The sequence below is a fragment of the Drosophila grimshawi genome, unplaced genomic scaffold, assembly GCF_018153295.1.
Source record: "Drosophila grimshawi isolate 15287-2541.00 unplaced genomic scaffold, ASM1815329v1 contig_311, whole genome shotgun sequence".
Classification (NCBI taxonomy): domain Eukaryota; kingdom Metazoa; phylum Arthropoda; class Insecta; order Diptera; family Drosophilidae; genus Drosophila; species Drosophila grimshawi.
The window spans coordinates 6,671,769-6,688,667 of record NW_025063098.1 but is presented as its reverse complement, the minus strand read 5'-3'; the positions used below and the strand labels follow the sequence as shown (position 1 = coordinate 6,688,667).

Genomic DNA, 16,899 nt, shown 5'->3' with positions numbered 1-16,899 from the left:
TCTTGTGGTCGTATTTGGGTCAGTTTACGTTGTCTGCCTGCCTATGTGTGGCTGTGAGTGTGGGTGTTGGTGTGTGTGTTGTGCGTGGTCCAGTTAACTTTATATATGTATAAGTGCCTGTCCGCTGGCCAAGATTAAGTGCTTTGATAGTCATGCATATAAAAATGAAATATATCGATAAAGTATTAAATAACAATTTAGTTTATGACAAAAGCCCGTGAAGACTCGACCAATCAGGGCGCATTACAAGCTCTAAATTGAGCAAAAAAAAAACTCAGCTCAATTTGCTATGAATGTAACGTTAATAATGAACAAAATTAGGGGATAACCTCTTTGTAACATATTTGTTTGACATAGAAAAATAATTTTATTTCTACTATTTTTCAACATTCAATAATTTTCGCATTATTAATAACTCAGTTGTCATGCATTTTATTGGCATTCTAAATCGCTCTTAGTTACTTATATATTTTCACACATCATAGTCCAAACAATCAATTTGCATTCGTAAACATTTCTTTGATATTCTAATACGTTTTCATACTTCGAGATAATAGTTTGGATACATTTCATTGACTTTTTTTACTTTCGTACAGAATGGTGTTAAAGAATCAGAAAATATTTAAATTTAAAGACAATTGTTTGACAATTATTTTCCTTAATACTTTTAGTTACATCTATTTCAATCAATTTAAATTAAAAACTAAACATAGCCCAGTTAAATGTTTTACACTTTTGTGTGCCTTGACTTTCTCGTACTTCAATTAGTCGATTCTATAAATGCAGTAAACCCAACTAAGACCCTCAGTAGTCAATGGGTAAAGCAGAACTGTAAATTGAATTCACTTTCCACTTGAAACAAAAACTCTTGTTAGATTTTCCCTTTTTCGAACAACTCTTTGCTCGTTGTTAATAGACTTTTAAAGTCAATTGCTCTAGCTGGTTTTAACCCACTTTACACAGCTGCCTGCAATCTAATTAAAATTGCAACGCACTTGCAGAAATACTTCAAGATGTATTCTGTTCTTATTCCCCGCTTTTGTTGTCTGGTATCGACACCCCTCAGCAGCTAGCCACCCCTCCTGTTGCGACCCATTTGTCGTTATTTGGCACTTGTCGAACACAAAAAAAAAAAAACGAACATTCCCCCCTCCCCCAGCGTACCCACTTAACCTCAATTTCTAAATTGACCAGAGCAGGACATATGGTGTAAATCCAGCCAAATGGGCAGACAACTAATTCGCAACGGCAAATGTGAAATGTTGTAAAACTATTTTGTAGATATGTGAAAAATGGCAATGTCTGAGATCTTACTCACTTACACCCCACCCCCCTCTATCTCACTCTGACAGCAAGAAAAGCTGCTAAGGCCGACATCAAAATAATGTGCCAGCAAATCAAATTACAAGAAACGCAACAACTTCACGAGGGTAGCAAAGTGTGTGGCAATGAAATGGGCGGGGAGGTGGCAAGCAAGCGAGGCAGTAGTACAGAACACAACGCAACAGAACACAACACAACACAACACAACAATTACATTAAGACACGATAAAAAGTTGTGCAACAATCTAGTGAGCAGCAGGAGCAGCGAGCAACTAAGAAGGAAAGCGGCAACAACCGTAAGAACCCAAAGCCGCAGTCATTGCACAGTTTTTCAACTTTTTGTGGCTTTGTAATTGGAATACAACACAACGGCCAAAACCAACGACAGCAACAGGAAGATAGATAAGACCAGAAGGAGTGAGAAGGCGGAGAAGTCGGGCGGAAGGGGACAAAGAGGCGTTCATGCGTTTCTTCTTAAGCAATTCAGAAGGATTTATTTTTGGCCACAAAAGCGAAATGCTCGAGCAAAGCGGGCTAACAACAATTAAAGTAATGCTGACCAACAATCTACAGCCCGAATTTCGGGTCAGAAGAGAGTGGCATGGGGGCAAGATATGGACGTCATGGACGCACAAAATCTTAATTAAGGAAGTTCCAAGTGGGCAAGTGTCAGGCTGCCTTTCTCGAGCATTGGAGAAGTGGGAATGGCAGCCTTTTTCTACACACAAACACACACACACACACACACACACACACACACACACACTTTTCTGCCAGCAAAGCAGAAAAACTGGACTACAATGAGCCATGCACACACAATAGAGTGTGGGAGCAGGCATTGTCAAATTTAATGAAGGTTTTCTTGCTTATGACATGCGCAGCTGGCCAAGATTTAGTAACTTTTTAGTTCAGTGTATGCTGGCCAACGACTGCAATGAGTTAATTCGATATTTGACACTTTTGGGTCGCATTCCAAACAGAGTCTGGAATTTTCGGCCAGTTGCTGGCGCAGTTAATAAAGTTTTGTTGAGTCCAGCGTAATTATTTGCCTGCTAAATGGCCTTTATTCTGGCCGACATTTTGGTGCCCATAAATGTGGGGCGATTTGGCAAGTAATGTGAAAATAAGTTGCTTTTTGCTTGGCCAACGGCCATTTGGCCATTCGGATGCTGGCTCGTAAATAGCTAGCACATAATTGAACATGGCCAACAATGTAAAACAATCCTCAATCGAGCAAGAACAAAAAAAAGAAAAAAAACAGAAAACAACAATAATTAAACTTAATTGTGCTGTACATACAAAAAAAAACAAAATATTTAAAATATTCAGTGCTTAATAAACGTTAAGAAACGAACACAAAAACAATAAGACACAGCGCAAATATTTTCATTTAATTTTGCGCATTTTACAAGCCACAAAAATAAAATCAAGCGACAACAAGTAAATAACAAAAACTAATTGCCAAATATTTGATGCATAGTTTGTAGCCAGGAAAAAAAAAAAAAGTAAAAAAAAAATCAGAAAACAAAAACAAATATATATACGAACAATCTATATAGTATACAAAAAATATATATTTAAAAAATAAAAAAAAAACAAGAGCGCATTCTACCATAGAGCAGAGTAAATAAAATATTAAACAAACAATTCTATTTACAAAGTTTGAATATTTATTCAGTTTAAACAAATGCAACGCCCCCCCATTAGAAGCGGCCAGTTATACAGTTGAAGGCTAACAACAATTTTGAAATACACGAGTAGATACAAAAGCATTTGCCAAAACCGAAAATTGATTTATGTGTGTATTTGTAAATAAGTAGTTTACTGAACCTAATTATAAACATTATTGTGTAGTATTTAGCTCTTCGAAATTAAAGCGTTTGCCAACACTAGTGCGGCCAAGATTGTGCCACCCAGTCGTTGTTAGATCAAATCAAATCAATAAAAGTTTAATAAACTAAATATTATATGTACTATGGACATAGTTGATAAGTATAAATAGCAAACAATACATGAACAACTGTAGAGAAGGCGACAATTCTATAAGAGAACTTCTCAAAGTGAGCATTTTAATGGCAGTCGAAAGAGAAATCCAAAATAAAAACTGAATATTATTTAATTATAAAAAAAATCATAAGATATATATTTTTTAAACAGGGCAAATTCAAATATAAGTTTGAAATACTATGGTTTTTTTTTAAACAACAAACATGAACATAATCTACTATTAATGGATATATTGCAGTCGGATAATCTCACATGGACAATCTAAAGTACAAGTAAACATCTTGACTACTTCAAGGATTCAGGAAAAACAGGAAATAATCACCAATTTACGTTAATAATGAAGATCTGGTCAAATGCACATGGCCAATAAAAATAAACGTTAAATTAGTGACGCATGTGACAGTTAAGCACGACGACATGCATAAAAGCAAAACTAAATTATGCCAATAACACAGTCACTCACAAACACACACACACATACACACACACACACACACATATATATACACACACTCAAGCACACAAGAGAACATGACAAGCTTGTTGGTTAGGGGTCACATAGAAACACGGCCAAAACAAAACAGTGAACATTTTTATTTCAAATCCAATTATTTCACATTGAACTGCAATCAGATGATTGCGTCCAGCAACAGGAAACGCGCACGGATGTGTGTTTGTTGGTGTGTGTGTGTAGGTGTGGGTGTGGGTGTGGGTGTGGGTGTGTGTGTGTAAACCGCTGCGCTACACAAACGACGCTATGAAAATTGCCGACAAAATGAAAGTCAATTGGTTTTTGTTTTTCTCTTCGCCCTTTTGGCGGCTCTTTTGTTATTTTCTTTGCTTTCTTGTTCTGGGGACCAACAATAGTCGTTGGGCGGCGCTCAGAGCTACCAGGCATGGGGTATATATCAATTCCGGTGTTGGGTCAGAGATGAAATATTCAATATTGCAGCAAGACGGACGCAGGTTTCAGTCACATTAAAACTCGCATACGCTTACGGGCCGATGGAGGCCAACAACTGTTGCCAATAAAAAGGTTAATGATAAAAAAAAAGAACAAAAAACATATAATACCAATAAGCATAACGAAATTCGTTGCTGTCGAGCATATGACAGCTAAGGGCTTGGGGTAATATTATTATGATGTCATCGTCGTCTTTTTTTGACACGAGCTGAAGCAGGAAATTGGGGAAGAAAAAGTTAAAGTCATTGATATTTATTAAACAAATAAGAACCTTAAAAGCATTCCACTTTAAAAATATTGAAAAAAACATATATTAAAGTCGCCGACTCAGCAGCCTTAATTGAGCATTGTGCTGTGGAATTGGCATGAGGAATGTGGCATTTTAAATTAAGTTGCATCTGTAGAGGGGGTAGACGCTTAAGGGGGGCATTATTGAACTGTTCATTTTTACGCAATTTGTTGCGCGAACGCTCTAAAGAGCAAATTTAAAATACTTGCACTATACGTTTACATATATGTATACATTTTTATGCATGAGTGCACCAATGTCTGTGTGTGCGCAGAGTTGTTAAAAAACTTTGTCTAATTGATTCCATAGCCACGTTACATACCAGGCAAATGGCGCTCCATTAGCGTCAGTCAAACGAAAAAACATTGTGGAGGTAGAGCAAAAGTCAAACTTACGTAATTCTTTACTTTTTTTATATATATATATATACATATGCAAACAATTTTTGCGGCTGTTTGGGCCTGGGCAGATACTGATGTGGAATAAAAAAGCAGCACACATACACTCAACTTTAAATTGCATTCATATTTAATGCAGCGCTGGCAGCGAAGCCAAAAGCAACGACGCATTACGTATACGCAACGTAGTGTTCCATTGGGACACATTGCTTAATTTCTCTGCAGCATAAATGCATGGGCCAGCAGAGCAGCCAGGCGTGTGACACACACACACACACAAACACATGCTTACATACATACATAAAAGTAAATGTCAAATGTGAAGAGCAGTGTTCCACACACACAAACACACAAGAGAAAAAACGAATTCGCATTTTATACACAGCAGTTTCTTTTTTGCTACATTTGCGTACAGAGCAAGAGAATGGAACGGAAAAAAATACACGCGTTTGGGTTGGCCAGAGTGTGGTAGTAAGGGGTTGGGGCGGTAACGATTTCATTTCATGGTTTTGCACTCGTTATGACTTTTGCCCCATGCTCCACATTTTGCTTGCTTTTTATTGTCGCCCAGTTGCGGGGCTGCGTCCCCAAAGTGTGCATCGTTTTATGTTTACTAGAGGTAAAATTCGACACTGCCTCCACAACCCCCTTATTCTACCAGCCCGAAAACCCAGGCACCACATTGACAAATTTTATTTAAACACCGCCCACACGAAAGACGACATTGGGAATACGAAAGCGCTGCAAGTTTTGTTTTTCAATTTAAACTTTAAATTTCACATGTTCTGTTTTTTTTTCTTCTTCAATGTTGTTTGGCATGTAACCGCCGCCAGCTGTGGCCAGTCTCTGGAGAAAGGTGTTTGTTGAGCAGCCCTCAGGTGAGAGGCTTGAAAATACATTTTCAGCTTTTTCTACACCATAAAGATTCAAAAAAATAAAATGTTCAGCAGCATTGCATTTGCAGTGAGTACAGAATATAGAAACTTTCAGTTATAGAATAAAATTAATTTAGACATAATAAAAAACACTACAATAAAATTTAATTCAGCTATGATTCAAAATATTAACGAAATAAATAACGATTTAAATAAAATATAATCAAAACAAATGACATCAATTCAATTTGACGTCCACCTAATCAAGTTATGGAAAAGAATTAGCGCATTAATTGAAACAGCACAAGTTGAACTAGCAACCAGACGCAAAGATACCTAACCCAATGATGATAAACAAATTGAAGCTATTAAGGAGCAAAGGAGAGATATAAAACTGGCAAACGGCAAAGCCACAGTGAAAGGCAAATCAGTGACAAGCCAGCGCCAGTTCGTGTCACCTAATTGAGTAAGTATACTTGCTGGACTCAGCAAAGGAGGTCCTTGAATACAACTCCACACACAGACACATGAGAGTAAGTGGCTTTGACTGTGGCGGTGGCTGTGGTTGTGGCAGCCGTTGAAGCACTGGCAAGTTGCAAATGTACTGAGCGAGTGTGTGTTGTACGACTGTGTTTTGTGGATATTTTATTTCTTTTTATTGTATTTTATTTGGCTCTTTTTCAACCAACAACAAACGCGCACTTTCTGTTATTCTTGGCGAGTTTTGTTGAGTATGCTTTTGTTTTTATTTGTGTTCATAACATAAACTTTGTATTTTTATGCGAGACAAACAACTGGAAGAGGGGAAAACACGACGCTGGCAGCCGGGCTTACTGGCTGGCAGGACAACAACGAGCGACCGACTTGCTTGCGCTGGGAAATCAGTTAAGAACTTGGCTTGAAACAAACCCATATATTTATATACACATATACACATACTCTAACCAGCACTGTCTCCGTTAACACTCTGCACTTCTTTTTTTTTTGCTTTACCACTTGAGTGGATTTTTGTGTTATTTTTGGGCGAGTCTGGCTGCTGATTTGACTCCAGGAAGTGGACGGGGTTCATCGTCATTTATTATGCGTGCCACAAATCGAAATCAGTAAGGCGACTTGATTAAGATTTAACTAAGCGTATTCGCTGCAGCCCCAAATAGCCCACATACGCACACGCAATTGACAACGAATTCAATTGAAATGAAAATTAAAAGTGAAACAATATGCAAAACCACAATTGGCGCACTCAATAAATTATTTAAAATGTCAATTCAGTTTTGGGCTTGTCTGTCGACCTATACAATTCAAATAAATAAAATAATGCGAATAAACACGCACTAAAACATGAAACAAAAATAAATACCAAATAAAAAAATATTAATTAAACGAAAACCGCGCGACATGCACTTGCAACATGCAGCTTGTGGTCGCCGGTAATTAATAAAATCCCGAGCAGGACAAAAGCTGACTACAACGTACGCAGACTGATCAAAGGACACTTTGGGGACCGACGACGCATGGGTCCCAGGACTCGACATTAGCATCAGCATTTAATATTCGTATTAACATAATACCCTCGAGCATAATAGCATAAGAGTATTAAAATTGAGATGGGAGTCAATTTAGGGTCATTTCAAACGCAACATAAACATCAATTAACAAAAATAAAATACATATTCTATACAAATTAAAAATGTATTATGTAATTTCAGTTGATTGTGAATTTGTATTTTTGTGTAGAATTAGTTTCAACACATTTTATTCTCTAATTATTTACATATATTAGTATGTTTGTAAATAACTGTGTGTGTGTGTATGAAATACAGAGCATCTCATAGTCAAGCTGATCTCTCATGCTTTGTTGTTTGATTTTTTCACTTTTTATGACACGTGTATATTGCACATTGTTATAGCCGGAATACTGTCAACTGACCATCAATCTACTGGCTGGCCCTGTGGGCGTTAAGCTGCCCAGCAAATCCCATGGTCACCCATTGTTAGAATGGGGCGCGGTTTTTGCCCGGGGCTTAACGAGCTGAAAGCTTAAAACAATAACGCAGACACAAAAGGATTCAATCGCTTTGAGCCAAACGTGTTCTCTTTCATTTGCACGCAGAAACGCAGAGGACACTGTTTTAAGCGCTTGAGGACACAGACAGCAACAATCTAAGTGATAAAGGGTGCACTCACTTTTTGAAATATGCATTAAATACTTTAAAAGAGTCGAAAGTTTAATGTCTATATCTATACACAAAATTGATTTGCATTTAAGTTTAATACAAATAAATTTTATTTAAATCCCTGAATATCGACAGAAAGAAAATTTAATTAAAAAATTCAACTGAGTGAGACGTATTAAATTTCATGAAAATCCACATAGATATCGAAAGTTTGTATAAAAACTAACAGAATACCAAAAAATAAACAAAATATCCAATATGAATAATATGAGCAGCCAAGCAATGCAAATAAAACGAAAATTTAATTACATACGAATCATTTTAATTAATTTATGTTTTTGTAAAAGTTAGAGCTGTTAATTAAATCATAAAAAGCAAAACTTCATTCATTCATTCAGTGATCTAAAAAAGTCATTTTCCGTATTGTAAATTACCCTCGAAAAACCCAAGAATGTTGATAATCTGCAAAAAGTATCAAAGTTATAAAAAACTTTACCGTCGGCAACGTCTTTTGTGCAATATATTACTTACATCCGTGTATGATAGCTATATGCTCGTATTTCATGGAAAACTGCGAGCCATGTTTGAAAACGCTTGTCAAAAACTTTTAGGTTAAAATGTTGCACAAGGTGGGCTGCACAGAATACACGTGCACAGCAGCAAAATGAATTGACAGCAATAAGTCGTACCGAGTATATATATAATATATATAGTTATATATATATTTATGTATGTTTTATACATGTGCATTTTTGGGATGCGAATAAAAACAAGAGATAACCGAGTGAAAATTGAAAAGTCATGTAAGCGTGTGCCTCGTAAGCCAAGCATTATATTTTGCTAGGGCTTTGAGCAAATGGACAGTAAATTGTGAAATTTTCCTAGAATTTTCGAATCGAATGAAGCGACAACGCAAACAACAAATTTTACAACCCAATGCACTTCGCAGAACAGAAAATTAAAAAAAAAAAAAAAAGGACACAAAACAAAAAAAAAAACAATTACGCGTTTAATATATTTTCATTTGGCAGAGAGCAAAGTCATCCGCTTTTGACTACTGAATTACAGAGTCAGGGAAGGGGCAGGGTGCCGAGGTAGCTGGGGCAACAGTAGGTTGGCCAGTCGTCCTGTACTACCATTTTTTACTTTTAATGAAGCGCAAGAATTTCAGCTGGATAATTTGTTAAGCGCAGGACAGCCAAAAGGCAAAAAGCCAAAAGGAAACAGTGAAATAACTTAGACAGCACCAGGCGCAGTGCAACAAGGATACAGACACAGACAGAAGCGAGAAAGAGAGGAGATAGATGGAGAGTATGTCAGAGAGAGAGAGAAAATGGAGAGAGAGAGAGAGCGCGTAAAACACCATCGCTGAAAGTTGCGCTATAATTTGGCTTATTTCAGCCAAACAAATTTATAGAGTAGAGAAATGCAAAATAGAGCGCTGAAATTAGCTAGAATCCAGCTGATAAATGGGTAAATTGGGACTGCGGGCTTGAGAGAAGCACTGCAAGATAAATGACAGTGGCAGATTTTAATTTTTAATTAAAAGAACGATCATACCACGACGGCGAGGTTGTCGCTTCATAATGCATAACAATAGACAATAATTAACAAGCAGCATCAGCACTTACCTGTTGTAATGTTGTGCATGAAAATCTCACGCAACAGCAGCCATTCATCTTCTGGTGCAGCGGTATACGAGCCAAAAACATCCTCCTCTGGCCAAACTTCCCTGCGAAATGATAAAGTTCAACTTAAGTATTAAGTGAATGGAATGTACTTATCTTCGATGTGCGAAAGCTTTAATAGTTTTCATTACATAAACTCTCGTGTCATATTCTTGCTTGAACTTTATCAAAATTTGTCAAATACTAGTCGACATTGCTTGCAAGCAACTTGAGTGTAAAAAGATATCTATGGGATGCTTACATATAAATTTGATTGTTTCTTTTGATAAATGTTGAATGTATGAAATGTTGTCCCTTATCGGAAATTGTACAGGCAACATTCAATAATATTGATAGAAGAATCAGACAACAACGCATTGCTAATCATTGTTAAACGAAAACTGATAATTAACTGCATTTTTGACCGATAGTTCCCATGAATGCCCTATGATATAAATATTAGACATGTGATTAAGATAGCATTTTTCCACGAAGAACAAAATATAATCCGGTTCATATACAATTATATTATTATGGCTTTTGTCAGTTAAAACAAGCCCCTTTGACGACCAACCACAACTACGTAAATAGCATGGTAAATCGATTTGGCTGTTTTTAAAATACGTATTTATGTATACGCGTCAGGCAGGAAAGTAGTTGGATGCTGGCAGAGTTTAACGGGCAGCACGTCATACTGGCTACATAACTCAATTTAAATTTGCAGATACAAATTGAATATTAGCCAAAATTTAATTTAAGCTTGAACATTTAGCCATGGCCTATAGATCAAGCAACCATTGCTGCAAAAGCGTCAAGTCGGCAGCAGCTACGAAAATAATGTCAACAACAGCAGCAACGTCATGTTGCACAATACGTACGCAGGACATGCAACAAGCGGAGCTTTTAGCTTTCACAAAATGAAATTGATGCGTTTTAAATTGCGTTCAAATTCCTCGTGTTACACAACGCACACACTGCAGAAGAGAAACTGCTCACGTGTTTTGTTGTTGCACTTGGGGTTTTATTTTTCATACGGGGCACAAATAATCCTTGCCTGCCAGCCTGCTCGTCTGTGTGTTGCACATGCACCAGTTGCAGTGTTTTCAACCATTGCTGTTGCTGGCGTTGTTAATTTAATATTTGAAAGCAGCTTAATATGCAACTCGCATACAAATAGAGAGTCGAAGCACGAGAGACAGAGAGAGAGAGAGAGAAAGAGAGTGAGCCGGGGAGGGAAAGAGAAATTCACATTTATCGACTGGCAACAGATTCTTGGCAATGCAAGTTGCCGCTCTTTCCAGATATCTGTTGCAACCAGGCAGCGAGTTGGGAGCTTTGGGCCATTTCGTTTAGTTGCCGTTGTGTGTTTGTGGGCGATAGTGCAACTTATGCTTACCGCTGTCAAGCGCCAATAAATTGACACACATGACACCTGCCACCCAGGAAAAACAAACACACACTCACGCAGACACACACACAGCAAATACATAGAGACAGCAAAGGCGACACCTTTCAGTGCAGCCAACTATATTTTTGCATGCCACATTTCGCTATATTTGGCCACATTTCGTTATTGCATCCTATTTTGGTAACAACTTATTAGCTGTTGCCAGACTAACTCATTATTGCACTGCAACTGCAACTGCTAACTAGGCTGCTGGCGTGTCCAAAAGTGTACAAAAACAATGCTTGAACATATGTATTTTATGGCCAAGTTGTGCGCTTTTGAGCGCTTAATTAGTGGTTTATCTGCAATGGGGACTAGCACAAAATGTTGGTTTATAATACACCAGACAAATAATATGTGCAACTGCTCGCCATTTTAATGCCGAACAAACAAAGGCCGCAAAAGTCTAACGAACATAGTCTGTGTGGACAAAATATAATGAAAGTGACCGTACGGCAAAAATATGTGACCACGGATTTCACGCACACGATTAACAGCTAACCAAAAATGCGGCGTTCTACCGAGAGTTCCTCATTCAGAGATACCCTCTTTAATTAATCATACACTTGACTGAGAAAAAAATAAAATAGAATTGCTGCTAGTTTCAAGAATGTATTAAGCAAAGTCAGCTGAATATGAGACCCATATACAGTATATTTATTTATGTGATAAAGTTTGTTCATAATGTGTAATGATTTTTTATACTATATTCCATATTAAAATATGTATGTACGTCCAAGTAGCTAAATATTTTCAATTATGACATTATAGCATAAATGACGTGTTCTTTAGAAGTGATTTTGAAGGATGACTGTAACTGTTACATTATGATTAGTGTTAAATTGATAAATAGGCGGTATTTTTGGGGTAAGTGGTATATTATTATTGTTTTTTCTTTAAGATCTAAGTAAGAATAAAAATGGATGAGACACTAACAGCTGAAACTAAAATTAACAACAACTATTGCCCTGGATAATACTTTCCAAGCCAAGACTTCAAAAATGCGAAAAACATTTATTTATTTTCATATAAAGAGTTAAAAGAATAGTTAAATGTAAATATCAATTGCGGAATTACGTAGATATTCTATAAATTCTGAGAAAAAAAAAAAGAGAGAATAAAGTACTAAATCCGCTTGACTACCTTTCAAGCTAAGCGATGTCATCTTTGCCGGTGAAAAAAAAGAGAAAACGGTATTTTTCTTTGAACAAAAACTTGTTAAAGCCAGCACTGATGAAAGGTGCTAAGGAAAAGGTAATAAAAAATATTATTTTAAGTACGCTTTGCACTTTAAAGGCGAAATATAAGTGTAAAACTATTATGTGCATTTGATTTCTTTAGCTACGTTTGACAAATTGCTTAAATGTGCTCCACGGGCTGGATTAAGAGCTTTAAATGCAGGGCAGTGACTGCCAACATTGCAACAGTGCTAAATAAGCGTCGAGATAGCAAAAACAAGAATGCCGAACAGTCGCTGGTGAACATGAGCTCTGTTAAAAGGCAACTGGGCGAATGATGGTGGGGTGGTGGGTTGCTGAGTTGGTGGCGTGGGGGGTGGGTGGGTTGGCCAACTGAAAGTTGCAGCTTAAATGAAGTTTGAATAAACATTTGGCGCATTTACTTCACTTAAAACTTTTTCAAGCTGACATTTCTGTGCGCTTGGCGCTGCCATTAAGCCCGGCGGCGAGCGAAACAAAAACCAAAACGTTTTCAGTTTATACATTTTTTTTCCTTTTCATTTTGTTATTAAAATGGAAAACGCAAAAGACACAACCAACAAAACATCATACACACACATAATAGTATGACTTGGCAAGTAGTATACTAAAATGCTGGATAGACTTACACACACACACACACACACACATACTCATTGGATCTTAGGGCAATTGCTGGCAGGCAAGCACTTACATGCCAGGCCAGACACATATGTATGCAGAGCATTCGCATGTGCATTTGTGGTGTGTGTGAGAGTGCCCAACTCTAGTCTATTTTCAATATTTTGTTTACCCAAAAATGTTACTCGAAGGCAGCGGCAGCAACACACACAAAAAAACATTTATAGCAAAACACCACAAAGCCCAAAACCGCCCAGAACGGGGCACAAAAAAGTTGCAGACAAAAGGCAGATGAAGTGGCTGCGAGTGGGTGCAACAGTATTTTCAGGGTCTATGCATATCGCATTTTAATTTATTAGCACAAAAAGCGTCTAGACCTTTTTAAGCTGCCACTGCAGTAGAAGCTGTAGCAGCAACAGCAGCAACAGGAACAACAACTGCCCCTTCATACATTTTAATGCAACAATTTCGTTGCTCAACAATTAAAATGCACATAAATTTAAATATGGCTGCGCAAATGGCAAACATTGCGTATACTCCATGTAAAGTAGTCGCCAAAAGCATCTTTCATTATATAATGTCGCACACACAGAGAGAATAAGGAAAAGTTATGCAAAGTCACATCTGCGATTTGCAACTTAAAATTAATATATATAGTGTAATATATACAATGGTAAGGCTATACATAATTGGGCGATTCCTTTGACACACAACGCGTCTCTGCAGGTAGTATATTTTAATGATGTTGATAAATTAATGACTTGAAAATATTTAAGCTACATTTCGATTACTGCTGTATCTGCTGCTGCTGACAGGAAGCGCCTTGACAACGATAAAGTCGACAGCTTCTCACATCTGTTGGGGGCGTTCTTAAAATGTTGACGCGCCAGCACGATAAATGAATGATTTATTTTCACGTCATTTTCCAGCACAAACAATAAACATGGAGCTTTACATAATTGAGTTGGCAATTAAATGGAAAGGCTCACTACCGCCTCGCATTCAGCTCTGACCCGTACACCATATGCCCAAGTCGAATCAGAAGGCACTAAAGCCAGTGACTGAGCTGATTGCGTTGCCATCGTCGCACATAATGAGCGGCAGTAGCAGTAGCAGAAGCAGAAGCCGCAGCAGCAACAGCAGCAGAAGGACACTGAATTCCGCACACAACCATTATCTGTAGTTACCACAGGACACCTGGCCAACAGTGCTATGCGGGCGTGCGCTGCCTTAACAATAAATAAAAACTATTTAATTTAAGGACAGCAGCACCAGAGCTGCTCCACAGCCAAGGACATTCTGTGCAATGAAAATCGCTGAAAAAAATATGAAATTCCCGCATACACAAAAAGAAAAAGGCGTGAAAAATGTTTTACTCAAAAGAAATTGACTTGCAGCTACCCTGTATTTAAATATTTATTTATGTGTGCAATTCCATATTTTTAAAATTGTTTTTATTAATATTGCTGCTGTCAATATAAATATACAAATATAGTTCTAGATTTTTAAGGATTATTGCTTTGATTTCTATCGGTAATCGATTTGTATCAATCTTAAACTTGGCTAATATCTTATATTCGATGTAAAGCCGGTTATTTAACAGACAGACAGGAAAAGATAGATGGACTCCGATTTTGATGCTTACAAGCAAATCTTTATGTTTTATATATAAATTTGCAACTTCATTATATAATTTTTTATTACATTTTAATGGCTATAGGGTATAAAAAGAAGTCAGGGAAAAACGAAAAGAAAAATACAGCAAGGAGCAAGGATAAAGAATATTGCTTCGTGCTCTTCGCCATTTTTATTTTCGCTCACCTGAGTTAATTTATTATGCGAATTTCTTTTGTTCCTGTGCACAGTGGCAGGCACAAAAAGTAGTCAAAGAATGGCCAACAGTCAATGTCAAGTTATTAAAAGGGAAATGTTCAAAAAGATTGCAGCTGCAAGTTGTTGCTCAATTTTAATGTGGCGAAAAGGACATGGCCCCAGCACGCATGGTCACTCACCTGGCAGAGCGCAGCAGGACAATCGCCTGCTCCAGTTTACCGCTGCGCAGCAATTTATTTAAGCGCATCATGCAGTCCTCGCTGCAAGCACAATATTGTTTAAGTATATTTAAAAAAGACATTTATGAAAAGAAAGTACATACCGTTGATCCTCAATGGACTTTTCCAAGGCAGCATCAAATGGCAAGGGTCTTTCATGCTCCGGTAACTCCAGATCTGTGGCAAGTAGCAGACTGACCTCCGATGCCATTTCAGCCCATTTTCTGGAAAGTTCCTCCTTTTAAATGAAGAAATTGATTTGGTTTAAAATAAAAATTATATTTACGTGTGTAGCATTTTCGGATAGTTATTCTCATTTAATTTACATGAAAATTTCGGTCTGATCAAAAATTCATGTACTCAGGGTACATGACTACAATAATAATAACAAGCAATATTCAAAACAAAAGCCGAATAACAGCTGCCACAACACACAAAACTTTAAAATACTTTTTTTTAAATGAATTAATAAGAGCACAATTGTCGGAAGTGGAATATTTTAAAGCGATTGAAATGACAATAAAATGTACAAATTCAGTTGGTTTTTAATTTTTTATTCGCAATGCATATTTTAACTGTCCGTGAATCTATTGATAGCAAGGCCATTGACATATTTTCAATATTAATTTAGCATATTAAAAAAATGTATCAATATATATTTATATTTATATTTTATAGTGTAAATACTATACGCGTTGCATAGACCCAACTATTAAGAATTATTTATATATTTTGCTTTCATTTATTCGTACATAGCTTGATTTTATTGCTGTGAAAAGTTCCCTTTTATACACTGTCTATTGGGTGGCTAGATCGATAAAATGGATAATCGCAAATCGATAAAAATCAAAACTGCGAAATTCATTAGTTCCGTTATTTTTCTTATAAAAGCTGAAATATAATTTTAATAAGCAACGAAGACACAAGAAAAGCACCAGCCACTAGAAAACGCATCCTAAGATTTTTAAAAAAAATTTCTTAGGGACGTTGTATCCACCCACAAAAATCGTGAAAGCCTATATTCATAGTAATTCCCCCACCTAAGACTTGTAGAAAAATCAAAAATCCGAAATATTGAGATTGAGTTACAAAATTTGAAAGACATACTAATGATATTTAAATGGTCTTGGTGCACACACCCAATCGCGCCACCCCACTTCCACAAGAAGGTTCTTCGCTACCCATGTATCAGAGTATTCTGAAATCGGTTACGACCGACAGCAACGTTCTCACTTGTTTCAATTTGGTTTTTGTGCCGATGATTTAACAATATTCATAAAAAGCTGTGCACACAATATCGTTTAAATATTCGTGAATTCGTGAGATTTCCTTTGTTGCTGTCACTTTAACAAATGCTGAATACTCGAATTTCCACATTAATTGACGCACAAAATGAAGGTATATGTGTATGTGTCTGTGTGCAACAATTGTAACAATGCGCAGGAAAAACCTGGCAACGACTGTGCAAATAAATATGTCAAAAATTAGCACAGTTGAAGGTTTTCATAAAAAATAGCACGAGCAAATATCCGTCCGGTCTTCAGCTCCGGGACCACCAGTGGCCAGTTTTCAGCACAAAATGGCGGCCACAGAGCTGGACAATGCTGGACATGCAACGGCACCGATGTAGCTGAGGGTTAGAGTGTAGAGCCACTGCCGAGTGTTGGCATTGGCCGGAAATCACGCTTGACAACGCTACCAAAGCGCCAAAGTGTTAAAATACAAAAAAAAAAAACATAAAAAATAGGAAGAGTCTCCTGAAATCGGTGGGAAGGTTAGTCTGGAGTGGATGGCAAAAAGCTGACTACATAAAATGTGTTATACCCGAATTTAAAATGACTTAAAATTTCAAAAATAATTGCA

General features: G+C 37.0%; 1 protein-coding gene across 1 annotated transcript in view; it reads right to left on the bottom strand.

Moving 5' to 3' along the window:
• LOC6563724 (protein timeless homolog) overlaps positions 1-16,899 on the bottom strand; it is a 70,263-nt gene that overhangs the window by 33,423 nt on the left and 19,941 nt on the right. The window contains 3 exon segments of the mRNA XM_032737160.2: positions 9,665-9,765; positions 14,998-15,078; positions 15,141-15,274. Coding sequence (XP_032593051.1) covers positions 9,665-9,765; positions 14,998-15,078; positions 15,141-15,274 — 316 coding nt within the window.